The 18,097-nt window shown below is 34.9% G+C and overlaps 1 protein-coding gene across 1 annotated transcript in view; it reads right to left on the reverse strand.

The window, feature by feature from the left end:
* pemt (phosphatidylethanolamine N-methyltransferase) overlaps positions 1-18,097 on the reverse strand; it is a 106,801-nt gene that overhangs the window by 21,405 nt on the left and 67,299 nt on the right. The window contains exons 3-4 of the mRNA XM_073828706.1: positions 17,482-17,627; positions 11,262-11,373 (exon numbers count right to left, since the gene is read on the reverse strand). Coding sequence (XP_073684807.1) covers positions 11,262-11,373; positions 17,482-17,627 — 258 coding nt within the window. The remainder of the gene's footprint in view (positions 1-11,261; positions 11,374-17,481; positions 17,628-18,097) is intronic.

Below are 18,097 nucleotides of genomic sequence, written 5' to 3' on the forward strand. Positions count from 1 at the left end.
GAACTTCACAAACAATGACAAAGAAACAGTTTTGTGTAACAAGGTTATTGAAGTAAAATAATTTTTACAGTGTACATTATTTTATTATTTGTTTTATTTAGTTTTTTTTTTTTTTTACAATGATTTAATGAAATTGCACTTTTGTTCACTTATTCCTAAAAAATGCAGTTACCAAAAAGAAAAAAAAAAAAAAAAAAAAAAAAGGTAAAGTAAAAAGTAAAAGTAAAATGGTTCTTGTAAATAAAAATGGATTCTGGAGTAAAATCACTTTTAAAGTGTACAACATTATTTTATTTTACATTCTTTTTCTTTTTCATTTACATTATTTTATTTAGTATTTATATAGCTTTGAAAAGCAGGAAATAATCCTGAAAAAAGAAAATCTGAAATTGCTGGTGAACTTTAAAACAATTACAAAAAAACTGTTATTTTATTTTATTCATTCATTTATTTTTTTGCAATGTTTTAAACGAAACTGCACTTTTGAAAGCAGGAAATATTCTTAAAAAAAAGAATGCAGAAAAAGTTTTCACTCAAAAAATGCTAGTGAACTTCACAAACAATGACAAAGAAACAGTTTCTTGTAAATAAAAGGTTATTGGAGTAAAACCATTTTACAGTGTGCAACATTCTCCTCTCACTGTGTGAAATGAAGCACACAACTACCACAGGAACTGCATTTCTATCGATTCGGAAATCTAGTTAGATCAGATCGCATCGGCAGCGCAGGTGGTTCATTTCATCATCCTGGTCCTGACACACGTGTGACGTCACACTGCATGCGCCACAGCGGTTAAGAATAGGTGCTGAGAACACAACAATAACAAGAAGTTGGCAAATCCTCGGATGTCACGAGGGAACAGCATGCAACCGGCGCTGTTTTAGCTTGGGTCTGTCCTGTGCATCGATGCATCCTGCCCTCCAGCATCATGGCTGTATATGAAGAGCACAAATTTCCCAGTTTGGCATCGTGCTAAAAGCTGACGTCATTACTGTAGCAACCAATGTCTGTCGAAACTGTCTAAACACCTACTGTACGTCCCGTCTGATCACCTGCGTGCATTCGATGCCATGTTTAGTTCTAATAACTGGCTCTGTAAAACAAATCTGCAGTGTCTTTGTCAGCATTGTTCTGTGCTGTGCTTATTTTCTCTGCTAATTATCCGTCCACATGTCCAGGTTAACTGGAAATCGTGTTCTTTTATTTGTTCGGCTGCATTCATATGCATTACTGAAAAGAAATGATTACTTTTCTTGAAATGCCAATTGAGAGTGGCTCTTACAGCCCACGGGTAATGAAAGTGCATTCATGCACACTTTTGTAGCCTTTTCAATATGTCTGTCTGGGGAAATGATTTTATTTACCTAAATGTCAGCAAAAATGCATCTTTTTAACGCATCTGCTAATGCAGGTTGAATTTGGAAAATATATACACGGCCTTGCAACAGTATTCATTCATTCATCATTTTTTTCACATTTTGTTTTGTTGCAGCATTATGTTAAACTGCTTTAAATTAGTTTTTCCCCACATCAGTTTACACTCCATACACCATAATAATGACAAAGCAAAAACCAGATTTGCAAATTTTACAAATTTATTAAAAATAAAACACTGAAATAAGTACGTTGCATAAGTATTCATACCCTTAACTCAGTACATAGTTGAAGCACCTTTACAGCCTCAAGTCTTTTTGGGTCTGATGAGACAAGCTTTGCACATCTGCATTTGGCAATTATCTGCCATTCTTCGTCTCACCTTTTCACCTCTCCATCTCTGTCAGCTTGGATGGGGGCTGGCAGACATTTTCTAGAGTCCTAGTTGTTCCAGTCGTCTTCCATTATGGAGAATGCTTCTGTCAACCTTCAATGCAGCAGATTTGTTTCTGAACTCTTCTCTAGATCATTGCCTTAACACAAGTCTGTCACTGAGCTCTACAGGCAGCTATCTTGACCTCAGGACTTGGTTTTTGCTCTGATATGCATTTTCAGCTGTTAGACCTTTTCTGAGAAGTGTGTGCCTTTCTAAATCAGACTCATTCAAATGAATTTGCCACAGTTTAACTCCACCCCAAGTGTAGGAACATCTAGAAGCAATATGAATGCTCCTGAGCTAAATTTCGAGTGTCCCAGAAAATATGAATACTTATGCAACGGGATCTTTTCAGTTTTTATTTCTAATAAATTTTACAAACCTGGTTTGTGCTTTGTCATTATGGTGTATGAGATGTAGATTGATGTGGAAAATAAAGTAATTTAAAGCAGTTTAACATAATGCGGCAACAAAACAAAATGTGAAAAAAAAAATTAAGGGGTAGGAATACTTTTGCAAGGCACTGTGCATCATGAATATTTCTTACTGGCTGGCAAATCCTAATTTTCCAATCTTGAATTTTTGCTAGTAAATTCCAGTATTGTTTGTTCTCATTTAATATTATGTCAGGGCTCTACACTTACGTAGGAGCAGTCAACATTTTAGGAGCACTTTCTAAACAATAATCAAAAAATGGGATAAAAAAAATGTGCCTTCCCATTACGAGGTGATTTTTGACCCTTTTAAAGTGATTTACAGGGGATTTTTTACAGTGATTTTTACCTTCTCATATGTTTAATGAGGCTCAGAGGTGGCATGAGTGCAATCAAATTCATGAATTCACGTTGAGAATAATGTTTTAAATACGATAAAACATTATAATACAGTAATATTAAATGATTTAATAGCTGAAAAGATCTGCCAGCAGGTGGCAGCAAGACTGATTTAATTACTGAATCATATTCATTTGATTCGTTCGAACGAATGGTTCATTCAGAAAAAAGCAAGTGACTGTCTTTATGAATGAGAAATTGAATCATTTCACTAGATTCGTTTAAAAACGCACGTTCATTCGTAAACCAAACACCGCTGTGTTTGAATGGAGATGACTTGTTTCAGTCTACTTTTGACGACGAAATAGAGCAAAATCAGGCAATGGTGTTATAGTCAGACAATGTAAGTCACTTAATAATGACTTCTTGTTTATTTAACTGTTTATTTAAATCAATATCTCATTTACATCTCAAACACCCTTAAAATTATTAAAAGCTATCACTCATCTTAGTTCATTGCGATCTTACAAAGCTCTATTATAATCAATGAAGCTCTCTATGTGACACGATCAGTCTCTTATTAACAGTCTCTACACTTTGTTTATGAAAGGATTCGTGAGATATGTCTGTGATGCATTACTCAACGTTGCAAAAACCTTTGAAGCTCCCCTAAGCACAACACAAATATGAAGATCGTGTCAGCAGGGATTAAAGCAAAAAAAAAAAAATCTTCTGACTCAATTTTTCCTCCAAAAAATCTTTGTCAAACACCATTCCACAGCCATTCCCGTCACACACCCACTTTATAAGCAGTTTTTTTTTCCTTCTTATAGTGCGTGTCCTCCTAATTTAAAAAATGTAGAAGCATCTTCTGATCAATAATAGAGAATTCTGATAAAAAATTAGCCTTCCTAATATGAGGTGATAATTGACTCATTAAGATGATTTACAGTGGCAGATTCTTTTTACCATTGTAATGGCATTTTTTAATTTTTATTAAATGTCATTATCTGTCAAACTAAAATATATATATATATATCTTATTTAAAAAAATTCTAATTAAAACAATATAATAGCAGAATAAGACAAATAAATTACCAATCATATAAAATTAGTATTAATAAAAAATAATTTGTACTACAGAGGTGGCACAAAGGAACACAAAAGTGGCTTGAAGGTGCAATTTCAGACATGTAATGATGCATAAGTCCAAATAAATTCATAAACTCATGTAGAGATAAATGTTTTAAATATACATTTTAATATAGAAATATTACGTTTTAAATAACTGTAAGTCTAATTAACAATGACACTAAATCAAATGAAGTCAAATGATTCGTTTGAACGGCTGATTCATTCGGAATGAAGCAAGGGACTGTCTTTATGAATGGATAATCATGAACTGAAGATTTGTTCAAAACTCGCTTTCATTCATGAATAAAACACCGCTGTTTTGCTTTTAGAGATGAGCAGCGGCTGAGCTGTTACTTTATTTGGAAATATTTTCATTTAAAATATAGAGTAAAATCAGGCAGTAGAGATGTAGTCAGACAACGTAAGTCACTTGATATTTTCTTGTTATAGAACTGTTGTATTAAATCAATGTTAAATTTGCTTACTCCCTTAACAATTGTTTAAATTAGTCACTGTCCTTTTCGCGTTCTGTGGACGCACAGACAATGATCTATAAGAGTGCGCGCAAATGAATCTCTATTTCACTTTAAATAAGAAGGACTCAAAAGCACGTGCAAATGATACATTCCAATGTGTATTAAAGGAACACTCCACTTTTTTTGGAAATAGGCTCATTCTCCAACTCCCCCCGAGTTAATAAGTTGATTTTTACCGTTTTGAAATCCATTCAGCTGTTCTCCTGTTCTGGCGATATCACTTTTAGCATAGCTTAGCATAGATCATTGAATCCTATGAGACCAATAGCATCACGTTCAAAAATGACCAACGAGTTTCCATATTTGTTGTATTTAAAACTTGACTCTTCTGTAGTTATATCGTGTACTAAGACCAGTGGAAATGCAAAGCTGCGAGTTTCTAGGCTGATAAGATTAGGAACTACACTTCCATTCCGGCGTAATAGTCAAGGAAGTTTGCAGCCGTAATATGACCGAAGCAGGCGGAGTATTATCAGAAATGAGTTCCCAGCTAGTTTAGCATTTGCACATGTGCTGCGTGGTATTACTGCTCCTGCTTCAGCCTTATTGCGGCAGCAAACTTCCTTGACTATTACGCCGGAATGGGAGTGTAGTTCCTAATCTTATCGGCCTAGAAAATTGAAGCTTTGCATTTCCACCGGTCTTAGCACATGATATAACTACAGAAGAGTCAAGTTTTAAATAGGACAAATATCGAAACTCGGTCATTTTTGAACGTGATGCTATGTGTTATGTGTCAGTCGCACGTGGTGCTCCTATTTTTTTCATAGTCACACGCAGTAGTCTTCAGTAATGCGAGTGAAATGGTCGCACTGTAGAGCCCTGTATGTAAGGAATAATTGACGACGGACCATCGAATTCTGATGTGGCAACGACGCGAAGCGGAATGTGCATAAAACAAATCTCCTGTGGCTCTGATGAATTATTCAGCCACATTTTTAATATACACTAAATTTACCATAGTTTTTGTTTGGCAAAGAAATTAATACTTTTATTCAACAAGGATGCATTAAATTGATCAAAACTGACTGGAAAGACATTTGTTACATTTGCAAATGTTGAAATAAAAAAGAAATCTTATCAGTTTGCACAAAAATATGAAGCAGCGCAACTGTTTTCAACACTGATGATAATCAGAAATGTTTCTTCAGCAGCAAATCAGCATATTAGAATGATTTCTGAAGGATCATGTTAGACTAAGACTGAAGTAATGATGCTGAAAATTCAACTTTGATCACAGAAATAAAATACATTTTAATATACATTTACATAGAAAACAGCTATTTGAAATCGCAATAATATTTCACAATTTGGCAATTGGTGAGCAGAGGGTGCTTCTTTCATTAACAAAATGTACAGTAGTGTATATTATTGCTATATTTTTTATAGAAGCACACACTACAATGAACAACAGATCATGACATGGTTGATGCATGTGGATACAGCTGTGCACCTTTGTATAATCGTGTATTAAAACTAGTATCATGAAGATGCTTAATCTCCTACAGAGCAAAAAGGAGCACTGGTCATTCTATCAGCGAATGGACAAAGACTAGATGGAAAAGAGCAGAGGATGAAGAAGGAACAGCATGAGAGGTGTTTTAAGAGAGTGCCGTGTGTCGGCGTAGTGCCTACGTGCTTCATCATGAAGAGAGTGGTTAGACGACATGTAAGAGGGTTTGGAAACATTAACGGAGAGTGTGTGCATTGACGTGGATTAGTGGAAGAAACTGCATTAGCTTTTTTCGTTGGTGACTGAAATGTACTGGTGGAGGAGGCTTTTAAACAATGAAGGTTGTGGGAAAACACGCATCTATCTATGTTTCTCCAAAACTGCACCTACAGGACAGAACCTTTACATTACATACAGCAGTTTTTCACACAAATTATTAGGGATGGGAATCTTCAGGCACTTCATGATCCTATTCTAAAACGATTCTTGATCTACATTTTCCCTCCCAATTAATTCTTCCGCTGTGCAAATACACCTTAACAAATTTACATTTTAACAAAATGTAAAATTACAGTACATCAAACTGATGGACTGGAGTGGTGTGGATTACTTGTGGATTATTGTGATGTTTTTATCAGCTGTTTGGACTCTCATTCTGACGGCACCCATTCACTACAGAGGATCCATTGGTGAGCAAGTGATGAAATGCTCCAAATCTGATGAAGAAAAACTCATCTACATCAAACTCACCTACATTGTGAGTTTATATGATGCAATTGCGAGAAAAAAGTCAGAATTGCAAGTTTATTTATTTGTGAGTTTATATCCCGCAATTTACTTTATATCTAGCAATTCTGATTTTAACCTTGCAATTGTGCATTTATATCTCACAGCGCTGAGAAAAAAGTCAAAATTGCAAGATACAAACTCTTTTACGGGAAGAAGCGTTTTTATGGATTATGGACTATATTATTGTTAAAAACATCTTGATGGACAGCTTTTGGCTTCTCAAGATGGTAACTGATGGACTGGAGTGGTGTGGATTACTTGTGGATTATTGTGATGTTTTTAGCAGCTGTTTGGACTCTCATTCTGACGGCACCCATTCACTGCAGAGGATCCATTGGTGAGCAAGTGATGAAATGCTACATTTCTCCAAATATGATGAAGAAACGCACTCATTTACATTAAACTCATCTACATTGTGAGTTTATATGATGCAATTCTGAGAAAAAAGTCAGAATTGTGAGTTTATATCCCACAAATGACTTTATATCTAGCAATTCTGACTTTTAAACTCGCAATTGTGCATTTATATCTCACAGTACTGAGAAAAAAAGTCAAAATTGTGAGTTACAAACTGTTTTACTGGAGGAAGCGTTTTTATGCATTATGGACTGATATTTTTGTTAAAAGCATCTTAATAATGGACATCCTTTATCTTCTCAAGATGGTAACTGATGGACTGGAGTGGTGTGGATTATTTGTGGGTTATTGTGATGTTTTTATCAGCTGTTTGGACTCTTATTCTGACGGCACCCATTCACTACAGAGGATCCATTGGTGAGCAAGTGATAAAATGCTCCAAATCTGATGAAGAAAAACTCATCTACATCAAACTCACCTACATTGTGAGTTTATATGATGCAATTGCGAGAAAAAAAGTCAGAATTGCAAGTTTATTTATTTGTGAGTTTATATCCCGCAATTTACTTTATATCTAGCAATTCTGATTTTAACCTTGCAATTGTGCATTTATATCTCACAGTGCTGAGAAAAAAGTCAAAATTGCAAGATACAAACTCTTTTACGGGAAGAAGCGTTTTTATGGATTATGGACTATACTATTGTTAAAAACATCTTGATGGACAGCTTTTGACTTCTCAAGATGGTAACTGATGGACTGGAGTGGTATGGATTATTTGTGGATTATTGTGATTGTTTTTATCAGATGTTTGGACTCCCATTCTGACGGCACCCATTCACTGCAGAGGATCCATTGGTGAGCAAGTGATGAAATGCTACATTTCTCCAAATATAATGAAGAAACAAACTCATTTACATTAAACTCATCTACATTGTGAGTTTATATGATGCAATTCTGAGAAAAAAGTCAGAATTGTGAGTTTACATCCCACAAATGACTTTATATCTAGCAATTCTGACTTTTAAACTCGCAATTGTGCATTTATATCTCACAGTACTGAGAAAAAAAGTTTGAGTTGTGAGTTACAAACTGTTTTACTGGAGGAAGCGTTTTTATGCATTATGGACTCATATTTTTGTTAAAAACATCTTAATAATGGACAAAGATGTTAACTGATATACTGGAGTGGTGTGGATTATTTGTGGGTTATTGTGATGTTTTTATCAGCTGTTTGGACTCTCATTCTGACGGCACCCATTCACTGCAGAGGATCCATTGGTGAGCAAGTGATGAAATGCTACATTTCTCCAAATCTGATGAAGAAACAAACTCATTTACATTAAACTCATCTACATTGTGAGTTTATATGATGCAATTCTGAGAAAAAAGTCAGAATTGTGAGTTTATATCCCACAAATGACTTTATATCTAGCAATTCTGACTTTTAAACTCGCAATTGTGCATTTATATCTCACAGTACTGAGAAAAAAAGTTTGAGTTGTGAGTTACAAACTGTTTTACTGGAGGAAGCGTTTTTATGCATTATGGACTCATATTTTTGTTAAAAACATCTTAATAATGGACAAAGATGTTAACTGATAGACTGGAGTGGTGTGGATTATTTGTGGGTTATTGTGATGTTTTTATCAGCTGTTTGGACTCTCATTCTGACGGCACCCATTCACTCCAGAGTACACATTGCTGAGCAAGCTACAAAATGCCACATTTCTCCAAATCTGATGAAGAAAACTCATCTACATCTTGGATAAACTGAGGGTGAGGACATTTTCAGCATTTTAAGCATACAAAAATATGAGCTTATAGTTTGTTTTTTGGTAATGTGAGTTACGCAGACTAGACAAATTGACTCTCACAGTCTGACCAATTAGCCTTTACATCCTGACCCAAAGCATCCGCTGCCATGCTGGTCTTTCAGCAAGTGATGATTCATGCCATGACGTAGCAGACAGACGCTGGCACAAGTGTTTTCACATCCCTGGCACAAGCATGCGCAGGTCAATGGGCTACACGTGTCCACATTTCTCTCTCGACACATGGTTGGCAGCGGTCTCTTTCATCTCCAGGCCGTCTGACGCACAAACACACGGGCAGAAACCACGCTGGACTGGATCGATTTTAGAAACCAACAGCAAACTGAGACACACACACAGAGCACCCAACAGTAAAAGCTTTATAGTTTAGGAGACCAAGGGCCGCTTGCTCCATCAGCCGTTGCCTAGTGAACAAAGTAGCCTGTCATCAGCAGACCGGTTGTCAAGGTTTTATAAAGTTCACACTGACAAACGAATAAATGAATGCATGCACTAATTGTTCTGGCGTCAAACAGTTGCGTACATTTGGTATAAAAAAGTCCCGTTTCTTACATCATCACAAGTCATTTTCAAATTACACACTGCTTTCTCTGCATGAGGTGCCTTCGGGTTTATCAACCTGCGAGACAGCCGTACGTGTTATTAGGAGCGAAAGCAGCCAGAAATAGCAGCACACGGCTCCTGAGAAATCCATTAGTGCAAATAACATCTGCTTTGCTCAAACACAGAGCCTGCTCTCTGTCTGCACTGATGGGATCAAGGAGGGATAGAGGCGGCCGTTTTGGGGATTTTGGGAGCAGTGCATGCTTTATTAACAAGCTCTTGGTTTAGACACACAGAAATACCCGAGAGAGCAACACTGTGATCAAATAACAGCTGATTAACATACCTGTGTTGTGAACTCATGATTGTGATGAGACATGTGTATGCACATGTGGTGTAGCTTATATAATATATTAATAAATACGAGTTTTTAAAGTTTTGATAGTGTCTTCTTCTCACCGAGGCTGCATTTATATAATTTGAAATACAGTAAAATTGTGAAATATTCGTATCATTTAAAATAAAAAAGCCAGTTTCCACCAATGAATAAAAAATGAAAAAAGGTTATTGCAACTTCAGAATGAATCAGAATCAGAATGAGCTTCTGATTCATTCTGAAGTTGCAATAAGTTGAAAAAAGGTTATTGCAACTTGTCTCACAATTCTGAGAAAAAAGTCATAACCTTTTTTATTTTTAAAAACTCACAATTGCGAGTTATAAAGTCAGAATTGAAATTCTGAGAATTGTAGTCAGAATTGTGAGATATAAACGTGCAATTCTGTGAACATATCAGTCTTTTTTTCTCCTCAGAACTGGACTTTATAACTCACAATTGTGCATTTAAATCTTACAGTTGGAAAAAGTCGGATTTGTGAGTTTATATGACGAAATTCTGAGAAAAAAGTCAGAATTGCGAGATACAAACTTGCAACTGCAAGAAAAAAAATCAGAACTGCAAATTTTTCTTGCAGTCAGAATTTGTGAGTTTATATGATGCATTTCTGAGAAAAAATGTCAGAATTGCAAGATACAAATTTGCAATTGCAAGAAAGAAATAATTGTGAGTTTATGTCTCACAATTCTGATTTTATTTTTCGCAATTGTGAGTTTATATCCTGCATATCTGACTTTATTACTCACAATTGTAAATTTATATTGAGTTGTGTCACAATTCTGACTTTATTTCTTGCAATTATTTATATCCCTCAACTCTGACTTTATCACTCGCAATTGTGCGTTTATATCTCACAGTTCTGAGAAAAAAGTCAGAATTGTGAGATACAAAATTGCAATTGCAAGAAAAAAGTCAGAATTGCGAGTTTATATCCTGCAATTCTAACTTTATAACTTGCGATTGTGTATTTATATCTCTGTACTGGTAAAAAAAAAAAATGCAATGCAATTCTGACAAAAAAGTTGCGAGATACAAACTTGTAATTATGAGAAAAAAAAGTCTCACAGTTCTGACTTTATTTCTTACAATTCAGTTTATATCCTGCAATTCTGACTTTATAACTCACAACTGTGCATTTATATCTCACAGTTCTGAGAAAAAAGTCAGAACTGTGAGTTTATATGATGAAATTCTGAGAAAAGTCAGAATTGCAGGATACAAACTTGCAACTGCAAAGAAAAAGTCAGAATTAGAAGTCTATATCTTACAATTCTGACTTTATAACTTGTAATTGTGCGTTTATATCTCACAGTTCCAAAAAAAAGACATCAAAATTGTGAGATGTAAACTTGAAATTGTGAGAAAAAAATTCAGAATTGTAATTTTATTCAGAATTGTTTTTATTCAGTGGCAGAAACAGGCTTCCATAGTTTTCTATGTGAACATTATGTTAAAATGTAATTCATTCCTAAGATCAAATCTGAATTTTCAGCATCATTACTTCAGTGTCACATGATCCTGCAGAAATCATTCTAATATGCTGATTTGCTGCTCAAGAAACATTTCTGAAGCATGTTCTCTAGAGTTCTCAGATGTTTGTATTGGATTGTAAATGTTGTGTGACGGATCAGACTCACATTAAGGCCAGGCCCAGGTAGTTTGCAGTGCTGCCCCAGTACATTGGGTTCTCCATCACATTAAAGGGGAAACCAGTCACCTTGTGATCCATGAGGATGCCAAAATAGTCACCTGTTTAAAGATAAAAAAGAACCAAATAATTGCACATTTATTGTTCACACACAAACTCTAGGGTAGCTGCTAATTATAGCCCTGAATGTCACAGGTTGCGTCTGAAACCTGGAAAATGCTGCTTTCACAGGCAGCATATGGAGAAACGAAGGCATGAAGGAGCATCTAAATTTAGTGTCAATACTATAAATATATCTGTTCAATATTCATTCCTATTTGCTCTTCTTACATAGCCTAATGTATAGGCATAGTTGCATAATTAACATCTGTATATTATTCCACAGAGACTTCATGTCCTCAGCTCTCAAGACTATAGTTAGTCTGAACATAAAACACCACTGACAAACTAACAGCTTTGACACTATGATATCAGTTTCTGTGTTACTGTGTGAAAATTTTCAATCTAGTGAGACGAAAAAAAGGCTGTGTATGGATGCAACTACAGAAACAGGATTTTTTTTTCTATTTGATACAAAAATGCATTAAAAAATATAGAAACAAATACAAAAATGTATTAAATAAATGCTGGTTGAAAAAAATAGCATGCATATTATTGATTATTTGTTGTATACATAATATTTATTATTATTATTATATTTATTATATTAATATCATAATATTTATTTATTATTTTGACACTGTTAATAATTTTTTTTAGCAGTGGCTACAATTACACTACCAGTCAAAAGATGTTTTAATGTTTTTTTTTAAAGAAGTCTCTTCTGCTCACCAAGCCTGCATTTATTATTACTATTTTTTTTTTTATAAAAATGTAAAATATTTTTACTATTTAAAATAGAATTAATAATTATTTCTAATAAATTTTGATCTTTGGATCTTTCTATGCATCAAATCCTGAAAAAAAAAATCTATTCAACTGTTTTAAGTATTGATAATATGTTTCTTAAACAGCAAATCAGCATATTAGCATGATTTCTGAAGGATCATGTGACACTGAAGACTGGAGTAGTGATGCTGAAAATTAGATTTTTTATTTTTATTTGAAAAGCTTTGATATAGCTATAATAATATTACAGTTTACACAGCCTTTGTGAGCACAAGGCATATATATATATATACATATATACACACACACACACACACACACACATAGTCAAGCCCGAAATTATTTATCTCCCTGGCAAATTCTGTCTTAAAGTTACTTTTATTCAAACAGCAAGTATTTTTTGGACCGGAAATGACACAGGTTTCTCCCAAAAGATAATAAGACGATGCACAAGAGGCATCATTGTGGATGATTGTGGATTCCTATAATTGCGGAGCAGCTTTTTGCATGTCTCCACTGGTATTTTTGCCCATTCATCTTTAGCCATGAGCTCCAACTCTTTCGGGTTGGAGGGTCTCCTTGCCATCAGCCTGATCTTTAATTGGATTTAAGTCAGGACTCTGACTGAGCCTCTGCAAAACGTTCATGTTTTTTGTCTGCTAACCATTTCTTCACCACTTTTGCTGTGTGTTTTGGGTCGTTGTCGTGCTGAAATGTCCACTGGTGCCCAAGACCAAGTTTCTCTGCAGACTGCCTGATGTTGTTGTTGAGAATTTTGATGTATTGCTCCTTTTTCATGGTGCTGTTTACTGTGATTAGGTTCCCTGGTCTACCTGATGAAAAACACCCCCAAAACATTAGGTTCCCAGCACCATGTTTGACAGTGGGGATGGTGTTCTTAGGGTTGAAGGCTTCTCCTTTTTTATGCCAAATGAAGGCTACATAATTGTGGCCAAACAAATCAAATTTAGTTTCATCTGACCATTAAACAGAAGTCTTCTTCTTTGTCCAGATGAGCATTTGCAAAGGCCAAGTGGGCTTTTTCTGGAGAAGTGGTGTCCTCCTTGGTCTGCGTCCATGGATCCCAGCGGTGTTCAGTGTCTGTTGGACTGTCTTGAGATGTTGCCACCAGAAGAGCCCAGATTCATCAGGATGGCCTTGGTGCTGATCCTTGGATTCTTTTTTACCTCTCTCACTATCCTCCTGGCCAGCACAGGTGTCACTTTTGGCTTCTGACCTCGTTCTCTGAGATTTTTTGAACGTCTTGTATTTTCTAATAATACTTTGCACTGTAGCCACTGGAACTTCAAAACATTTAGATATGGTCTTATAGCCCTTTCCTGACTTGTGAACAGCCATGACTGTCCACAAACCAACGGCAGAGAGCTTCTGTTTTTCACCTGTTGAGTTGGTTAAAACAGCAGTTCCCAATGAATCAGGGTAATTAGGATGCTTTAGAACAGCTTGGACTATTTGGAATGGTATAGAACTTTGGATTTTCCCATAGACTGGGACAGTTTGCAAAGGGTATGAATAATTTTGGACATGCCACTTTTTGTTCAAATGTAAATAAAAGCTGAGAAATATTTTTTTTTTCCACAATGATGCCTCTTGTACATCTTATTATCTTTAGGGAGAAGCCTGTGTCATTTCAGGTCAAAAAAAAAATTTTGAAGAAAAAAAAGAATTTGCTGGCTGAATAAATGTAAATTTAAGCCAGAATTTCCCAGGGGTATGAATAATTTCGGGCTTCACTGTATATATGCCAAATTAGTTTACAAATATTTCTATCAACTGCTTTCAGGGATAATTTTTATTGTTTGTGCCAGTTGCTGAATCAGACAAACAAGATTGTGGGATCCATCTGTGCTGCTTCAAAATCTGACCAGATGACGACGAGATGTTACACAAACACTGCTTTCCCAAATCTCCAGCAGGTTTGCTCGAACAGGCCTGGAAATTGAACTCTGCAAGAAGTCAGATTTCCAGGAACACCACGAATCTCTCTTGCTTCAAGCAAATCAGTTTTATGAAAATTCAGCCATTTAATGAAGAATTATGATTCAGCTCTGGACTGAATCAGCAAATACTGTAATAATGAGCAAGCAGGGACAAAAGTGATTAAGAATCATGTGCATGTCGACGAATCATAACTTAACAAGCTTTCGCTCCGTTTCCAGGTCATCCTAAACAAAAGGTCGGTTTAATTTTGTGATCTGGTTCCAATCGCTGCCCTTCAGAGAAGTAGAGCACCTTTTGTCATCAGGACTACTGTATGTAACCAGCCTTCAATATCTGGGTTTTAACCCTCCTTTCTCCTTTCTCTCTGACCCAGTTAAGGACAAAAGTCTGACGGTAACATGCACCTGTTTGTCCGAGTTTCTTTTATTTAGGTTTCATTTTTCGGTGCATGAATTTCTCTGTTATATAAGCTAGTATATTAGGGAGGTCTGTCATCGCTCTTACAAATACAGGAGATTTTGCTCAGCTGTTATGAATGAAAACAGGCTTCATTCACAAGTACAAAGCAATACTAACCTGATTACACGTGCATATAACAAATAATAATGCAGGTGGGCAGGTGGAAAAAGAGCTTTGTGCTGTTGGTCATTCATTGATAACACTTTAACTAACAATGAATAATACTTTGAAAGCATCTCAATCTCTGTAAAATTTACATACACCTTACAGAATCTGCAAAATGTTAAGTATTTTAAAAAATATGAGGTTATTTGTTTATTTAGTACTGACCTGATTAAAATAGTTCACATTAAAGGTACTTACATATGGTCCACAAGACAAAATAATAGTTGGATTTATAAAAACAACCATGTTCAAAAGTTTACACGCCCTTGATTCTTAATACTATCGTTATCTGAATGATCCACAGCTGTGTTTTTTTTGTTTAGTGATAGCTGTTCATGAGTCTCTTGTTTGTCCTGAACTGAAGAAAATCCTTTTGGTCCCACAAATTCTTTAGTTTTTACACACACACATATACATACATTACATACATATATACATTATATATATATATATATATATATATATATATATATATATATATGTGACCCTGGACCACAAAACCAGTCTTAAGTCGCTGGGGTTTGTTTGTAGCAATGGCCAAAAATACATTGCATGGGTCAAAATTTTTGATTTTTCTTTTATGCCAAAAATCATTAAGAAATTAAGTAAAGTTCATGTTCCATGAAGATTTTTTGTAAAATTCCAACTGTAAACATATCAAAATGTAATTTTTGATTTGTAATATGCATTGTTAAGAACCTAATTTGGACAACTTTAAAGGTGATTTTCTCAGTCTTTTTGATTTTTTTGCATCCTCAGATTTCTGATTTCAAATAGATGTATCTCAGTCAAATATTGTCCGATCCTAACAAACCATACATCAATAGAAAGCTTATTTATTGAGCTTTCATATGATGTATAAATCTCAGTTTTGTCAAATTTAACCTTATGACTGGTTTTGTGGTCCAGGGTCACATATATGCTAGGTTTGCCCATATTTCAGCCAGACTTTTTAGAGTGCAGGAACTGAATTTACACTCAGATACATTACTAGACTTAAACAGAAACAAACAAAACTAAAAAGCATCTGTCATTTTGTCATTTTTGGCACAACATACATGACTTTTATAACGCAAAGGCACTATAACTGTTTCCGTCCACCAACTGCTTGTCCCTTTGTGGAATGGCCAGTAAAATCGACTGAGCCACATCAGAGCTGTAGTGTGTTTGACTGTGGTTGCTCAGATGCAGGTGTCAGATACGTGCTGCTCATGGACTAATCTAGAGGTACAGCATGGTCAGTATAGGTCAGATGTAGAGGTGTGAACGCTGACAATCAGCATGTGTTAGAACATTCTCACGGAACATTTCGTGCCTTTTAGACCTGTTGGATTAGCTTTGTTAACCTCGGGTAGAGATGGCACTGGCTCTGAAATACGGACAAAAAATTGAAGATGTGCACTAAAAGATGAGTAACTGTGTGTATACAAATTTCTATTTAAAGAAATTAGTAGTTTATTCACCAAGAATGCATTAAATAGATCAAAAGTGACAGTCAACACATTTATAATTTTACAATACACTGCAAAAAATGCTTTTCTTTTCTTGTTTCCAGCCAAAATATCTAAAAATTCTTCAAGTAAGTAAAAATTATTTTCTTGTTTTCAGAAAAAAACAAGTCAAACTTAAGTGCGTTTTTGTAATGATGCTGAAAATTCAGGTTTGGTCACAGGAATAAATTAGATTTTACTATATATTCTCATGGAAAGAAGTTGAAATCTGAAGTTATAATAATATTTCACATTTTTGATAAGCATTAGAGACTTTTTTTTATAATATTACTGACTCCAAATGAACAGTAGTGTATGTAAGGACTGTCAATGATCAGTGACTTGAGAACATTTTCCAGGTATAAATATTATACTATTGTAATATATATATATATATATATATATATATATATATTTTTTTTTTTTTTTTACCAGGCATTATAACTGTATTAGCATTATTTCACTAAAAAAGAACAATTGGGGTTATATGCCGAACTGTTATTTATAATTTAATATTTTTTTAATATAAAAATTATTCAATTAAAAAACACTATTAGCATTATATATATAACATTATTAATATTTTACATAAAGACTGTACAATTACTATTTTATTAAAACATGTGACCCTGGACCACAAAGCCAGTCATAAGGGTCAATTTTTTGGAATTGCGATTTATACAATAGGAAGGAAAGCTGAATAAATAAGTTTTCTTTTTCTTTTTTTTTTTTTTTAGGATAGGACAATATTTTGAGATGCAACTATTTCAATATCTGGAATCTGAGGGTGCAAATATTGAGAAATCACCTTTAAAGTTGTTGCATATTACTAATTAAAAATTAAGTTTTGATACATTTACGGATGGAACATGATCTTTACTTAATATCCTAATGATGGCAAAGAAGAAAAATGTTGACCCATACAATGTATTGTTGGCTATTGCTACAAATACTGTTTACCGTCCTACTTAAGACAGATTTGTGGTTCAGGGTCACAAATATTATCACTAATACTTTTTAGTTTTTTTCTTTTTTTTGCTTTCAAACATTAAACCACAGATTGTTAAAAAAAAAAAAAAAAAGTTGCTGGCCAACTAATGAGTAACAATGTTTCACATACTCACCAGAACTGATTTTTATTGCATTTGGTGCTGGGTGAGTGTTCACTTTAGGCTCTGTATGTAAGTCATGTATATATATGGAAAGATGTGGATGTGGACCAGGAGTATAAAAGGACATATTTACCAAGGAAAGTGCCAGTAACACCCAGAGCCATGAAGCTGCTGATCACAAACACCGATCCCAGCGCCATCAGAGCTGCTCCTGTATAGTAAACGTGTGCGTTATCCAGCGGCTCCCAGCGAGGATGACCCTTCATGGCCACTGTAATACTAAAAGACAAACACAGAAAGCAAACATCACAAGTTAAAATCATTGAAAGTCCAAATATAACCTTCCAATCTGCCTTTGTTTGCTAATGCAATACAGTTGTGTGTGAATAAAAAGCAGCAATGCATCCTACCGCAGGTCTTTATATGAATGACATTAGTAATTGACTATTTGTGCCGAAGCAAAAGTAGGTTACAGAGATTGATTTTTTTACAGAAGCATCTGATAAGACTGCGATTGGAGGTTTTCCTTTGGCTCGTGTGGAGCTGCAGATGGGATACAGGCCGCTTTGATGATTTAGTCACTGGGCTGTTTGTCAGACAGACTGATTGAAAATGAAGCTGAATGCACATTGGAAAACTCCTACTCATTTGACCTAAATGGAAAGTGAATGGAAACTATTATTCAAGAGTATGCATTGCTGATATTTAACAGGTGATGCATCATCGTTTTTAACAGCACGTGTTGTTTT

Source organism: Garra rufa, chromosome 22, assembly GCF_049309525.1.
Source record: "Garra rufa chromosome 22, GarRuf1.0, whole genome shotgun sequence".
Lineage (NCBI taxonomy): Eukaryota > Metazoa > Chordata > Actinopteri > Cypriniformes > Cyprinidae > Garra > Garra rufa.